This window comes from Larus michahellis, chromosome Z (genome assembly GCF_964199755.1).
Source record: "Larus michahellis chromosome Z, bLarMic1.1, whole genome shotgun sequence".
Lineage (NCBI taxonomy): Eukaryota > Metazoa > Chordata > Aves > Charadriiformes > Laridae > Larus > Larus michahellis.
This window is the reverse complement of record NC_133930.1, coordinates 23,675,303-23,690,560: the sequence shown is the minus strand read 5'-3', so window position 1 is coordinate 23,690,560 and position 15,258 is coordinate 23,675,303. Positions and strand designations below refer to the sequence as shown.

Here is a 15,258-nt window from a genome sequence, read left to right as displayed (position 1 = left end):
TCACCCCTCATATAACGTGAAATAGCGACACACCTCTTTATGAAGCTATTAAAAACACACTGCCCCGTCTCCCTTCACATACCCCTTGCCGAAGAGCCCCATTGCTACAGCCTTAGCCCTCACGCTATTGTTTTCCTGCCCGTTTCTCCCGCGGTACGGCTGATACTCGGTGCAACAACTGTCAGGCGGAGACCTCGCGTCATCCCCCCTCCCCCGCCCCCACACCTGTAAAGAAGGAGGGTTATTTCAGGGACCGCGGGAAACACGCCGGGAGCTGAGGCCATAAACGCCGCAGGCTGTAAAGTTTCCTGCCCGCATTGTCTGCCTGGGCCCCTCGGAGGCGCCAACACACCTGCAGCCCACCGGGCGCTTCTCTCCTCAGAGCCGCCCGGCAGCTCCCCCCCTCGGCCGGGCCCCACGGGAGTTGTCCAGGCCCCACCGCCGGCCCCCCACCAGGACGCCCAGACCCAGCCCAGGGTAAACGACGTCCCCCTCAGCTGCGGGCGGCTGGGGCCGCTCACGGCTTCCACTCACGCGGCTGCTCACCGGAGACGGCCCGCCGCAGCTGATCCTGAGGCGACCCTCCCCCCCACTCCCCGCCACCGCCCGGGGTCCGCGGCACCACCTTCCCCACCGCGCCTACCTGCGAGCCGCGCACAGGGACAGCATGGGGAAGGCGGGAGGAGGAGGAAGGGCCGGCTTTACCCCCGCTGCTGCCCCGCCCTCTCGCCGGCCGCGAGCGCAGCCCCTCGGCCCCGCGCCGCCGACCGGCGCATCCGCTTCCGTCACCGCCCCTTCACGCCCTTCCCACCGGTACCGAGCGACCGGGCGCGCGCACCTCGGCCTTCGCGCCCCCTGTCCGGAGGCGGTAGCGGCGCTGACAGGGACAGGGACAGGGACGGGAAGGGTGTTCGCCGTCGGGCTCGTCGCATATCGCACGGTAAAAGGGCGATGCCCCGTCTCTGTGCCGGGCACAGCTCTGCGGGGGCGGGGAGGCTGCGCGCCGCCTGCCCGAGGCACCTCGTCTCTGCAGCTCGGGGGGCGATGGGCCGGATCGGGCCCCCTGCGGGCATTCGGTGGGCCCGGAGCGGCGGGAGGGGCCGGCCGGCGCGGCCGCCGTCTCCGCCGTGCCAGGGGGGAGGTGGGGGCGGGCGGCGGAGCGCGCCGCTGTTGTGGGGTAGACCTGTCCTCCGGGCCTGAGCCAGCGGCCCCGGGCTTGCCGGGGCACCGGGAGGTGGGCGGGGGGACAGGGATGGCGGCCCCCGGTTGTGGCCGCGGGGACGCGCCCCCAGCCAGCGGGACCCTCCGGTGGGGGGGGTCGGCGGCCGCTTCCTCGGCCCCTCCTTGGGGGGAGTCCGAATGGGGCGGGCAGTAGCTGCCTTTCCCCCGTCCCCGCGGCCCCGGGAGCTCGGCGTGGGTTCGGGCGCGCTTGGCTGTGGAGAGAAAATAACCGGGCTGGCCCCGGTCGGGCCATTCATTTAAAGCTTTTTGTGTGTGTGTGTGTGTGGTGGTTTTTTTGTTTTGGTTTTGTTTTTTTTTTTAACCTGGTTCCCCCGGCGGCTGGGTGACGTTGTGCCCTTTTACATCTCAGCGGTTTAAGGAAAAATAAGTCAGAAAGTTGGAACTAAAATTTTCCCTAAAGTTACGTAACTCCTGGCTGATGCTGAATGCAAATCGGACTGAGCCAGCACTGTCACTAATCACAAGTGTGCACTCAGGTCACCCTGTTCCAGATTTTTGTCCACAGTGAATATAAACCATTCAGCAGCACAATGTCAGGAGAATATAGGATACCTTTTATTAAAGTGTGTTTCTTTATGCCATTATATTTGTCAGTGTGGCTTTTAAATTGATTTGACTTCAGCATGTGCTCCTACTTCCAAGTGCATATGTCTTAGAAATAAAATCCAAACTATAAAAAAAAATTTAAAAAGAAAAATAAGTTGCTAAGTTATTTTAGCTTTGCTGATCTCTCCCCGAGGAATGAATCTGGGGAAATCTGTGCTCTTTTGCTGATAGTTAAGACTAGATGATTGTAGGAGCTCTCCCAAATCCATACAATTTAACCACTTGTTTCAAAGCATCACGTTATTGAGCTTTCTGAGGAAGGATAAGGTTTTGCATATTGTGTGTACTTCTTACTGAGATCAGTGGCAGGTTGGAATACTCTAAGAATTCATTTTTCTGAAATAAGACATCCTGTTGTTTTTAAGACATAGGAGAAACTCATCAATTTCAAAATGTCATCAGTCAAACGCTTGGTTTATGCAGTCATCCATTTCTTGAGAGAGCAGAGTCAGATGGATACGTTCACTCCAGATGAACAAGAAAGTCTGGAAGGTAAGTGAGCAAGGTGCTAATATATGTATGTGTAATACCTACCCATGTGTTAAATTGCTTGATGTATATTATAGAAAGTAACTAGAGTGACGTAACTGAAACTACCACCAAATATTATCTGTGAATAAGATCTTAATATTTCTGAAATTATTAATTTTAAAACATCTCTCATTTAAAAAATGTCCTAAAGTTACAAAATGTGTACTACTTTAATTTGGAGCAACAGATACTTCGAATCACATCAAATTAAGCACTGCCATAATACAGACTATGGTAATGATTTGTGTCCCACAACTTTTTGCCTGCCGATTCTTTTTCTCTTTGCTTTTATGTTTGGCTTCTTTGTGCATTTTGTGTCTGCTAGTAGCTGTGCTGGCCATGGAGGAAGTAAAACAATTACCATATATTGGTTTTGGTATATGGGAAGAACTCCTGTTTCATACTTGGAAGAATTTGGTATAATTTATGAGGAAAGGCTGAGAGATCATAAGAATATGGAAAATAAAATAAATGATTTGTGTTTTTTGTTGTTTTGGTTTTTTTAACATGAATAGCTATTCCAAAGAGCGCACGGTAGTGAATATTGCCAGTATGGTTATAGTTTCTATTAGACATTCAAGTCCATCTGTCTGTAGACATCACTACAGAAAGATGGACTTCTGTGTGTGTTCCTCTGTTGACAGACAACCATTAAGTCTTTGTGACTTCATAGTATCTGTCTTTCTCCTTCATTCTGCTCTTACTCCTTTTCCTTAACTCCTGGAGACTTCATGGCAGGTGGTATCACAATGTGGAATTAAGCAAGAGAAGAACAAAAAGTTCCATTCTGCAGTGAGCTTTTCATAGCATCTGTTTAAAATACCTTTGCACTGTTTCAAGCACACTTTGGTTGTATGACTCAACCAGAGGAGGAATTTGGAGGTAAGAGGAGGATGTCTAGGACCAGCAGTGCAATAAACAACATCCAGGCAGCTGATCACTGGGTTACCTGAAATCTGAGGTGTGGAGAGCAGACTTTCCTGAGATGCGAAGCAAGTCCTGCCTCTCAGAGGCATAAACTTAAAAAGATAAACCTGGAGCATGCTTCCTTCCAGTGTCTATTGGTTTTACAAGTATAGTTGTTCAGTAATGTAAGCAAGAAAAAGACATTTGTACCGTGATATTCAAAGAATATCAAAAGAATAGAAGCCAAAAGACATGGTTTTACATCACAATCTGGAGCATTTTGTACATTTAAAAGATAGTAGTCATCTATGAATTTAACCTGTATCAGGTTATGATGATGTTCATCTCATGAAAGAAAGCAATGTTTTTGGAAATTCTATAATGAGAGATGAAGAGTAGCCCTTTTGCTTTTGTAGTAAAACTGATACACACTGGGTTATGACTGAAAATTTAACTGATAGCATGTCTCAGAGCAGCTGTAGACAATGTCTTTATGAAAGAATCAAAGATTTTCTGATTCTGTTTTCTGAACAAAAATTATAATAAAACCTCAGTTGTGCTTAAATGCTGATGTAAAATTTACCATTTTAATACAGATATGAAATCCTAATTTTAGAGCTGTTCCCTGCCAAAAGCATGGTACCATATGCTGTGTGTTAGAGGATAGGAGGCATACACTCTGAATAATTGACTCATTTTAGTTATGCAAAATATTTTTGGTGCATGTGGAGTAGCAATAGCCCAAGTCCAGTCCATTGAAGTGTTTAATATTAGGTGGAGACATAAGGGATGAAAAAATTTGACTGATGGTTTTCATCGGTACCTTATGTACCTTCTTAATGTCTATGAAAACATAAAACACTCTATGATTAAGTGTCTGTGTCAAGAAGTAATGTAAACAGTTCCCATTCCCCACAAAACAACAGAGAGAGCTAGAACATTACAAGTAGAATCGAGACTTCATCAAAATAGAAGGCTAGTATGCATTCAGACTCCACTTACATTGATAACACGCATTCTGCATGTTTGAATTGTATAGTGATGTCAACGATAGTGTAGTGCAGTTATCGATCTTGTCACAACTTAATACATCTTCTGATTTGTTGTTGGCTTGCGTGTTAACCAGTGATTATTGTTTTAACCTATGGATTCATCCCGTAAGAGCTCCTTATTTTCTTACACCTGTAGTAGTTTATAAGGATTATAAATTCCATTTTCAGTTAAAGGAGAAATGCAGGAGTTCACTGTGATAATTGATTATTTCATGGAAATGCTTACTAGCAATAATGCTATACTCAGGACTATTTTGTTTAAGCATAATTTGTACTGCTGCACTTTGCAAAAATCTCCTGTATGATAGAGAGTTGGTGTCACAGACTGAAAGCCTTGAGAAAGTAAAGGAGGGGGTTGTATTTTAAATTTATGCAAAACTACAAATGAGGTGAGGCATTCAGGAAAGGGAATGCCTTTAGGTGAATATAAGTTTGAGGGGAAAACTGGTAAGTATACTATGACAAGCGGCTTCCTATTAAGTCATATAAGGGAAAACGAGATACGTAATTTCAATGGTTTTATGATAGGTCTGGTAATAAGTACTTTTAATATATAATTCAGAATTCAGCATAATCACTGCTTACTTTACCAGAATTAAGTTTTTCTACATAGCAGGAGAGCTTAATCCAAATCCTTCAGCACACTTACTGTGTAATTTGAAACTCGGCTAATTGATACATTTTTGGCATTTATAGGTTATAGGAGCAAATTGTATGCCTATTTAACAATGTATTCAGTTGTTACATGTTATGAATGTTAATTTTGTATCATACTTGGCTTTTTCTGAATAATTTCTATTCTATGTTATCAGAATTAAAAAAAAATACGTCTTCCACGTTTTACTATTTATTTTACAAGTCTACTTTTTTCCTTTTTCTCTCAGCCGCAACATAGAAACTAGGCTCTTCAAATGGCCCTTAACTGTTGTTAACTTTCAGTAATTTTACTTTTCTAATTTTGGGTCAGTGTTCAGGTTCATTATAATGCAAATAGGAATTCAAATTATATTTATTATATTAACATTGCCCTGAAATTCAATTTAAATTCTAAGATTCAGTTTTTACTGATACTTAATTTGAATTTGGCTATTCCTGGTTATCTATAGTTGGAGTTAAAAAAGTAATTTTTCTGTTCAAGCTAGGCTTTACAAAGGCTCTTCTTTGTTCCTCCTCAGTTTTCAGTCTAAAACATTTAGATGATACACCTTAATAAAAAACATTCTACTAGATTCTCAAGGTGATAGGGAAAATAATGATATAATTCAAGATACTTTAATTAACAGAATACATATATATATACAGAACTGTATATAGTAATTGCCATTGATCTTCTTTTGCCTAAAAATAGGTGAGCACATTTAGACCTTCATTTAGGTGTGGCTCTACTGTTTTTTAGTATTGGTTATTATGAGTGTATTTGCATTATTGCAGGTTTGGGAGGGCCATTTAATCCTTACACAACAGAACACGTGAAAGGATACTGCAGTTATATTTTTTTAATAGGATAAAGACTTGTGATTAATGAAGCATTTTATTAATAAATAGTGTCTTCAAATGAATATATCTTGTTCCAAAAAAAGATAAGCGTAGTATGTTCCATTTATTCTTTACAGTAAAGATGAGCCATTTTCTTCCAACTATTATGCTACACAAATATATGGCAGTTGTGGTGTTTTGAGGCAGTGTGTGTGACACGTGCATAGTTGTATTATGGATCGTGGTGATTTTATTAAATCCTTATGTTTAAAAAAAAAAGACATTAAATGATTGAAAAAATTGAAATAAAAGTTTTAAATGAGTTTACAAATAATGGCCAAACTATGTATGGATTCTGTATAGCTTATACTATTTTCAGCAAATTCAGTTCTATGGAGAGCAGGTAGTCTCTTTATTTTATGATATGTTCCAAAGAGCTGCTTTTACTAGCTGAATAAGGAAGTAAATCACAGCTTTATAAATAAATAAGTGAAATTATACTTCTGTTGAGAAACTGGTGATTTGTATTTATTTTTTTTTCTTGTAAGTTGCGATTCAGTGTTTGGAGACTGTGTTTAAGATTAGCCTGGAAGATACTCATCTTGCGCCTCCACAACATTTGATAGAAATGTTCGCAAATTCTTTTCACAAGGTAAGAATTTCATTTAGGTTCTAGAGTTACTCTGCCAATATGTGCTAAGATTTAATATCATATACACAACCTTAAAGTGCTGTATAGGTCAAAAAGATGTAGAAATTTAAGGAAATTTTCACATGAAAAAAGTGAAATTTCCATAAAAGCTAGCAGCATGAGAGTATTTTGGGGCAGTGGGAGGAATTAATTTCAGCTCGACAAGGACAATTACGTGTAGAAAATTACTAAACATTGGATGTCTCATTCTCACTTGAAGGATTTTATCCTTTAGTTAAGCATTTTGCAATTCCCAGAGATAAATGTCTGCGAAGTGCTTGAGGTCATTCGTAGTTTGCTGATTTTTCTCACTCCCTTATGTTCAGTTTTAACATCATCTTCATGAAGACTAACCTTAAAATGGGAACTTCAAAAATGTTTACTAATTATATGCGTTACCAGGGATCCTCAGTACAGGAAGCATAGGAACCACCGAGATGGCAAATAGGAGAGTCAGAAGTAAGAAAACCAAGACTATAGAAACATACCAGCTCTCTTCCCTCTCTTCCCCTTGGTTTTCTTAAAATGTGTGGTGATCCATAAGGTTTTTTTTAGTAAGCAAGCTATGTTTCTCTTCTAAGGATGTTTTAATGATGCTTAGTTCTTTCATAGTTCCTCTGCACTATAGAAAATCTGGTTGCTTGTTGATACAACGCTGCCCAGGATGAAAGAAGTTTTTAATAAAATCAGGGCTTGTATTTTAATGAAAAAAATCTGATTTGTTTACATACAGAATGACATGCTGCCTCTCTCAGACTCTTTACCAGAGGATGTTGAAAAGGCTGACCAACTGAAGGATGAAGGTTTGTAATAAATATAGGAATAAACATCGTGTGTTTTTATTAAGATTTTTGGGTTATCATGGATAGTGATAGCATAGCAGCTGGGCAATACACACCCCGCACAAGAACTTAAGCTTATATTCTCTGGTCATTGTTATGTTGTAAGAGGGCTAAGTGATTTGCTCCATCTGGGGTTTAAGAAAATACAGTCTATAAACTCCCTTGCTCAGGAGGTTGCCTAAAAACTAAAGGATAACAAGTCCTTGGGGAACGTTTCTGAGTAGTAGAAGCTTTAAAGAACGAAGAGTCATTGTTTAGTATATTAGAGATTTCTCTGTGCATGGAATTGCTATACAAGATTCTACTTTATATTGAAAAGGTTATGTGATGTCAAGGTTATGTGCTAGCTGAATATTGAAACACTGGTAAAAAGCTGACCCAGCTGAAGCCAATGGAAAAACTATTGTGAATTTACATATGTGAATTAGTATTTCACATATGTGAAATAATTTTTGTGCTCTATAAAAATTGCAGAAAAGCCAGTTTTTTATTTTCCCTTTGATATATGTTATTGCTGTTATGTGAGGAAAAGCAGCGGTACCATAGAAGTCTTCCCTAATGCTACCGAAGAAGGAATCCATTTTATTTGCCCCCTAAAAAGAAGAGGGAGGAAAAAGAAAGGCATGTAGCACTGATAAGTGATACGAATCGTTATCAGGTGGATCGTTGCTTTATAAATCACATTTTTTATAACCTGTTGGATTTTCAGATACTTGATTTTTGTAAAAAAAATACGTAAGTTTCTAATTGCAAGGTAGATGTAATCCTCTCAAAAATTTCAGGATAATGACAGGAGAATGTGTTCCATGTCTGTTTTATCTTAAAACTGGTCATCTGTAGTCATAATTGCAGTCCATTACTGGCTGTGAAAGAAGATTTCCTCATTGTTGAAGTTGCTCATCAGCTCATTAATTCTAAAGATAAGAGCTCAAACAACGTTAGATCACAAGTGAAAATTAGTTCTTAAGTTGCAACATGCCTTCTGTTCCTCCTGGCTTTTCATTTTGCTGTCTATTACTGCCAGGAAAGAAGAGTTCCAGTAACACTCAGTATGGTTGTTGGACTGTGGCTCTTTTGAGATGTGGATGTTACAGCAATGCCTGTTTTAAATCTTTATCTTCTGTATTGTCGTTTCTCAGCCCACAGGGGTTTGTGAAGCAGACTGAGGAAATTAATTTGTGCTACGTGTTAGTTTTTGTGTGGTGTTACTAAAGCAATTCCATGTCTCTATACTGAAAAATTGAAAGGGTCTAAACTTCAATGAAGGGCCATTTAAAATGTCAGCTAGGTGGGGCATTAATAAGCAGTTTGGAACTTCTTGAAATGCCTCTGGCTAATTTCCTGTAATAAAATTAAAACTTCCTGTCCTGTTTTCTAATACTGCTCTGCCATATTAATCCTCATCATTTTCACACAAGTATTATCTATCACCACTATCATGCTTTTCAGTTATGAGTACTTTTCTGCCCTGAGTTAGGTATATAAATTGGGTAACTTGGGGAAGTCCATTTGGCCTATATCTTCTATAATACTGTAATTCTATAACTCTGTCATTTCCGCATTTCTGTCTGTATGTTCTTACCAAAGGAATAACTTCCCTCAGCTGTGTGGCCTCCAGCCTGCTCCTCCTCTGCTCTCAAACCAGCCCTAGTACCTGCAGAAGTTGGCTAACGAATGGCAAAACAAAATCAGATAGCTCAGTTTTCTTTCTTGGTTGTTATAAAACCAGGAAGTAATATACCCTCCAAACTAGTAAATACTTGAATTTACTTGCCTACTTTTATATATCACTTGACACTTTGGCATAATGTAAGCTATGTAAGAGCACAGATTACGTGCAGGTTCGTATAGTGTAACAGTGGCTTGATCCTAAAAAGATCTGGGTATTACCACAGTATAAATTGTAACAATAGGTAGTATTTTCATTGTAGAGGACACACATTCAAAAGTATAGCCATCTCTGGGGGATTTTTGTCTGGCATTAAAATAAAATATTACAGTTGCTTTTCCTTTTGTCCTGAATTGCTTAATCTCAGCAGAAATTAAGGTCATTTTTAGTTCAGAGCAGTAACAGAAATTCCAACTTTGATAATCATTGATGGCAGTTTTGTTTTAGAGAAATGTTAATTGCTGCAGTCTCGTTGAGTGCAGCTAGCTTGCAAGTCTTTTATCTGACAATACGATTTAGTGTACAGAGCTTTACCTTAGATCAAAAGAAAGATGTCTAGATGGCCGGCCTGTAGAAATGAGAGATATGGTTACATTCTGTGTATATTTTGAAGGTGTATGTGCAATTACAGTTTCAGTTTGCCTTCTCATTGGCAGGGTTTGCTGACTATAATTGCAGTGTAGTATATTGCTATTGGGAAGAGGTGATTTTGTACTACCTTGGTGATATTTAGTTACTTAAGTCTGGTTTTGTTTATTAAGCTCTCCATGTTCACAAATAAATGCAAGTACAAGCACCTGGGACTGCTTACTCCACAGTCTTTTGCTTTCTAGCAGAGCCAAAATGTTGCACTGACTGAACTTTTCCAGCCTTTGCTTATGCAGCCTTTGCTTACCTACATTTGCAGTAACTTGTTAACCTATCCGTTCTCTTATTTTGTGAGAGGGTTGAAATATTTTGCCAAAATACAAGGAAGTCAGTGGAAGTCTATAATTTTCCTGACAATTTCTTGACATTGCTGAGAAGCCAAGGCTTCTGTAGGATCTAGCAGGCCAAAGATCCATAGTCTCAGGACCAGGGACAACCTTAAGCTGGGCACTCTGAACTAGTACTTTTTCTGTACTGCTCTGTCATGAGGAAAGGAAGAAACTAACAGGACTGCCCTGTGTTGGGGAGGAAAGGATGTTTAAGATATCTTTTGTTTTGAAAAACCTTACTCCAGAATTTTCATTCCATAGAAAAGTTATATTTTTCTAGTTTTTTCACTGGACTTAGAAAATACGAAATATGAAAACTAATTACAGAGTAGAAGTTCTGAGCTTTGTTGCTGAGAAATTCTACCTCTGAATCACTTTAGGTTGCCAGTGCTATACATACTTTTCATTATCTTAATCAATGAATTATATACGTGGCATCACAGAACTGGGGCTTAAGTGCTTAGTTTTGCTTTTTGCTTTTCAATGTTACATAAATAGTTACAAGCAAGTTGTTAGAATGTAAGAAAATAAGACCAAAAAGGGATCAACATATAGTTTATTGGATTATGAGGCTTGCAAAGATAGTTAAGACTGATGAATCCATATTAGAGTGGAACTGCAATTCTGCACTTCTCAACAAAGTAATCTTTGCGTAACAGCAGAAACTAGCTGGAAAGTGTGAAATAGCAAGTGGAGACTGGGAAGGTTTATGTTGTGGTCTACAATATACAGTGTACATAATAAGCTTTAGAGACATAGTAGATATTTTTATTTGCATTATCCCATGCCAGTTCTATCTAAATTACTGTATCTCAAAAAAAAGTGCAGAGCACTGAACAGGCTGCCCGGAGAGGTTCTGGAGTCTCCTTCTCTGGAGATATTCAAAACCTGCCTGGATGCATTCCTGTCCAACCTGCTGTAGGTGAACCTGCTTTGGCAGGGGGGTTGGAATAGATGGTCTCCAAAGGTCCCATCCAAACCCTATCCTTCTGCGATTTTGTGATAACTACCCTATACGGGTGCTATAATGTGTCGGCTCTATTTCTTTCATACATAGCACTGTATCTTTTAACTACTTAAGAGCTTTTTATAATTTATTTCAGGTAATAATCATATGAAAGAAGAAAACTATGGTGCTGCAGTGGATTGTTATACTAGGGCTATAAAACTGGATCCAAACAATGCAGTCTATTACTGCAACAGGTAAAAACAAAATAATACACGCTTTTCATTCCCAAACTTCATTAACATTATTTTAAAGATAAATTGTGAAATAGATCAAAAGAACATGAGGCTAGAAAACCCCGCTATTCCGAAATTTATCAAGTTAAATTTGTGAAAGATCTAAAGTGAAATTAAGATCATTCAGCATATCTCTATCAGTTAAAGGTATAATATAGGCTTTAAAATTACTTGTAGCACTTGAGATCAGATTTTTGTGAGATAGGTTGTCTATATTAAACCATAAAGTAGGCTGTGATTACCAGTCTGTTGAGAGTAGTAATAACCTTTTTTTCTGGTGCTCTGGTGACTCAGCTGCCATCTCTTTATCTCTCCTAGTATTGACTTTCCCTGGAAAAAATACCATCAATGTGGGAATACCATCTTGGAGATTTCAAGCATTGCATAAATACATGGCATTTTTGTGCATGAGCTATTGAAATATAACAAGGTGGCTGTTGTAGTTTCATTGTATAATCTGTTCTTCACCGTAGTGAAGACATAGTGGCATGGGAGCAGATGAAGTCTGAAAGTACATGTTAGCCCAATAGCAGAAGTATCCTCCTTTGGTATACTGCCCTGAAGACCAGCATGAGAGCAGAGGCAGAATAGTCTATGAGCCCTACCGGAACTAGCCTGGCTCTAAAGCCACTCTGCTTACACTCTTCAGTGCCTCCATTACCAGAAGGACATATTAACTTAAGTGCTCTCAATCCGTCCTTGTGGCACTGTACCCAGTGGATTTTTCTGTTTTTGGAGCTGTGCTTTCATTATTCCAAAGTTTACTTGGTCATAAATACAAGTGAAAAATTCAGTGTTCTATGGCAAGCATAAAGAGAAAGGTAATGCACAGCTTACTAATATTTTCCATCTTTAAGATGGCAGTTCAAAGTGTAAATCATCTGTTTTCCTTGAGAAAATGGATCACATAAGTAATTTTAGGTATAAAATGAAAATACAAGACCAGATTCAAAAGCCTCCCAAAATCACTAGAAAGTTTCCTCAGTGGAATGGTCTTAAGCATCAAATTGTAATTGGAAAAGTAGAAATACTTCACTCTGTGTGTTACATCATCATGTATCACATTTGTAAGGACCAAAATGAATCTTGATGCCAGTAAGCAAAGTATTGTATGAAGTTACCTAAGACAGGCAGTTGCTTGGAATTTTGTGAATAAATTTTTTTTAATAAATATAGGCCTTTCTTAAGCTTGAGAGCAATGGAGACGTATTGCCTCCAACAGCTTTGCTTTTTACTCACAGCTGTGAGAAAAAGAGAGAGATGAGACACCCTCAAAGTTTTAACGGGCCATATAAATTTTTTGTAAACATTGAAAAAATATTTTCTGTTCAAACACATGAGAGACTAAGCATTGTCCCCGGCTTTTATCCATACATCTTCACTGGCATCTGTGGAGCTGGACAACTGTTAAGCAGACTAAATATTTAAAATATATAAGTAGTCCCATTCAGGAGAGATTTTAATCAAAGTCAGAAAAAATATGCAATTTGGAGGTTATCACAGGAGAAAGGATTGAATATAGTGATGATGGTAGCATCTAGCATTCCTAATAAAAAGAATGCTTTATGCAATGGAAATATTGCCATTTCTACTATAGTTTTTTAATCAAGGAAGAACAAAATAGTTTTGAGACCTTTCAAACTGGGGAAGTTCTGATTATTAATCTGTTCCAACGTCCTTTTTAATTTGGGTAAGTCTTTAATCTTATTGTATAAATGTCCGCAACATTTAGTATTTTTCTGGTGTAGAGATGCAATTGTAATTTAGTACTTCAGAGATTATTGAAAAATGTTATCCCAATTTACCTGCAAGCATGAGTTGCCTGCTAAAAGACTGAGCAGGGAAAAATCACAGCATTCCTTTAAACAGCAGTAAAACTATATTTCTTGCTGGAAAATGCCAATCGTATAAAATACTTCTGCTTAATCACTGATTTTATGTAAACTACTAGTTGAGAGTTTCACTTCTTGTAACAGATTTTATGATGTATTTTGTGTATAGTCATATGGTGGATCTAAAACTGTTCCTTAGAATTATCCTTTGCGTCCTCAAAGGTGAGTGCGTGTTCTCCAAAGCCCTAGTGTAGCATTGCACTTAAGCACATACTTAATTCAGAACGTTTTCTTGTCCTACTTAATTGAGGAAAGCTGAGGCATTGACTAAATAGTGAATGAAAAGTCAGTGAGATTAAACAAGTCTAAAGTTAGTCATGGACATGTAAATATTTAAGCTTGGGTTTTATTCTCCTATTATTTCTTTTTTTTTGACAAAACTCTCTCCCTTCCCTCCTGTCTTCCTCTTAGGGCTGCTGCACAAAGTAAGCTCAATAACTACAGTGAAGCAATAAAGGATTGTGAGAGAGCCATAGCAATAGATCCAAAGTACAGCAAAGCGTATGGGAGAATGGGGTAAGCTCATACGAATCTGAGTGAACACTGAAGACCCAAGTGTAAATCACCACAGTTTTTCTGAAATAAGTGGAGCTAGATTGTTTCACTTAGTTGACGTTCTTGTTCTGAAAGTGTAGCAATTTTCTGAAGATGACCCTACCAGGCCGTCAGCTTTAGGTTTTATATATGCAGTTGATTTCAGCATTTTCATATCGGATTTTATCAGTGTGCAGGTTTTTTTCTTTCACTTTATCAACTTTGCAAATTTAGTTTAAAAAGCCATGATGTGTTTTTTCTACCTTCTGCCTAGTTATGAGTAATCAAAATTCTGCAGCTAGAGCGGTGAATCTGTTAATGATGTTGTTAGAGAACAGATCCTAAAAGCATGGGGGCTTTGCACTAGCAGGAATAGAAGCTTAATTTTTCTGTTCGATAGCTCTTTGGAAGCAGATATTTTAGCAAGACTAAGCTAGTCCCTTTGGTAGTTTTTTTTTCAGTCAGGTCTGAGAGATTAACAGTATAGCCTCTTTAGGCAGTGGGTCTGACTAAGCGCTATCTGAAAAAAATGTCAGGAATGTTCTGAATGGGTTATCCACTTGAGTGAATGGCCATTCTTCCAAGATGTGTAGCTTTGCATTTTCAATAACCAAATGTATTGTGGGTATGGGCTGAATGTTGCGTAAGGCTCTTGAGGTTATATCTATACTAGTAAATTAAAAAATGCTTGGGATTGTTTGTTGGGTCAGCTGGCACAAAATGGCCCGTGTCTGTTATTACTGCCTATTGCTAAATTGCATTGGCCTGTATTAAGTCCTGAACCATGCCCCAGAATTGTCTGAGATAATGCTTGTTGGCCTGGGACAACACCATGCCAGAGTGCATTTATTTAAGATCAAAGATGATGGAATTCTATCACTTGAAAACTTTCCACTATACAGTTTATTTTATTAATACAAACGTAGCCTGGCTGGCTTTTGAGATGATTAATTAACTTTGAAAGTTTAGGGATTGTTGAATTGGTTTTGTCCTATTTAACTCTCTTTAGATTGTTTCTTCATATAGCACAACCTGACATCTCCTGATTTCAGTGAGACAGAGGGAAGGTACAGGCTGATTTAATTGTGAATTGGAGGTTATTTTAGAGTTTTGGATGTAAGACCAGTGTGCCTTTTGACACACAAAGTAAGTGGGATCATTCTGGGGCAATCAAGCTACTCTTTTTTTTGATTGTCTGGTTGTTTTGATAGAAGATATACTTTAGGCTACAAGCCATTGCCTAACTCAGCAGATGGATATAATAATACACTTGCATGGGCTGAATGAGGAACCAGTGCTTGTTTAGTAATAACTGAAAAAAACAAGTGCAGAAACCACCTTTTCGACAAAAAGTCCTTATGAGAAAGCTGTGTTTTCTGACTGCATTATGCAGGCATATCAGTTTTTCTCAGGATTTGAAAGAAAACTCTTTATATGTCACAGAAAGATGCAGGAGTGCCATAGAAATATGTGGAGACGGGAGCCATGGAGATAGTTAAAGTGATACTTCCAGGATGACCCTGAGAGAGCACTTGGCTGGGTAGGAATTGTGAGCAAAGAAGCTGTCGCCCACTGTTCTGACTTGTACTGAATTTTAC

The 15,258-nt window shown here is 39.2% G+C and overlaps 2 protein-coding genes across 3 annotated transcripts in view; one reads left to right on the top strand and one right to left on the bottom strand.

The window, feature by feature from the left end:
• NLN (neurolysin) overlaps nucleotides 1-795 on the bottom strand; it is a 37,247-nt gene extending 36,452 nt beyond the window's left edge. The window contains exon 1 of one of the 2 annotated variants that reach the window (XM_074569934.1): nucleotides 644-795. In XM_074569934.1, coding sequence (XP_074426035.1) covers nucleotides 644-669 — 26 coding nt within the window. In that variant the 5' untranslated portion in view covers nucleotides 670-795. The remainder of the gene's footprint in view (nucleotides 1-643) is intronic. The other variant, XM_074569936.1, reaches the window with a different exon arrangement.
• The window catches only part of SGTB (small glutamine rich tetratricopeptide repeat co-chaperone beta), a 22,867-nt gene continuing 8,393 nt past the window's right edge, over nucleotides 785-15,258 (top strand). Inside the window, exons 1-6 of the mRNA XM_074569947.1 lie at nucleotides 785-940; nucleotides 2,214-2,340; nucleotides 6,362-6,465; nucleotides 7,238-7,307; nucleotides 11,096-11,195; nucleotides 13,538-13,642. Of these exons, the coding sequence (XP_074426048.1) occupies nucleotides 2,241-2,340; nucleotides 6,362-6,465; nucleotides 7,238-7,307; nucleotides 11,096-11,195; nucleotides 13,538-13,642 (479 nt within the window). The 5' untranslated portion in view covers nucleotides 785-940; nucleotides 2,214-2,240. The remainder of the gene's footprint in view (nucleotides 941-2,213; nucleotides 2,341-6,361; nucleotides 6,466-7,237; nucleotides 7,308-11,095; nucleotides 11,196-13,537; nucleotides 13,643-15,258) is intronic.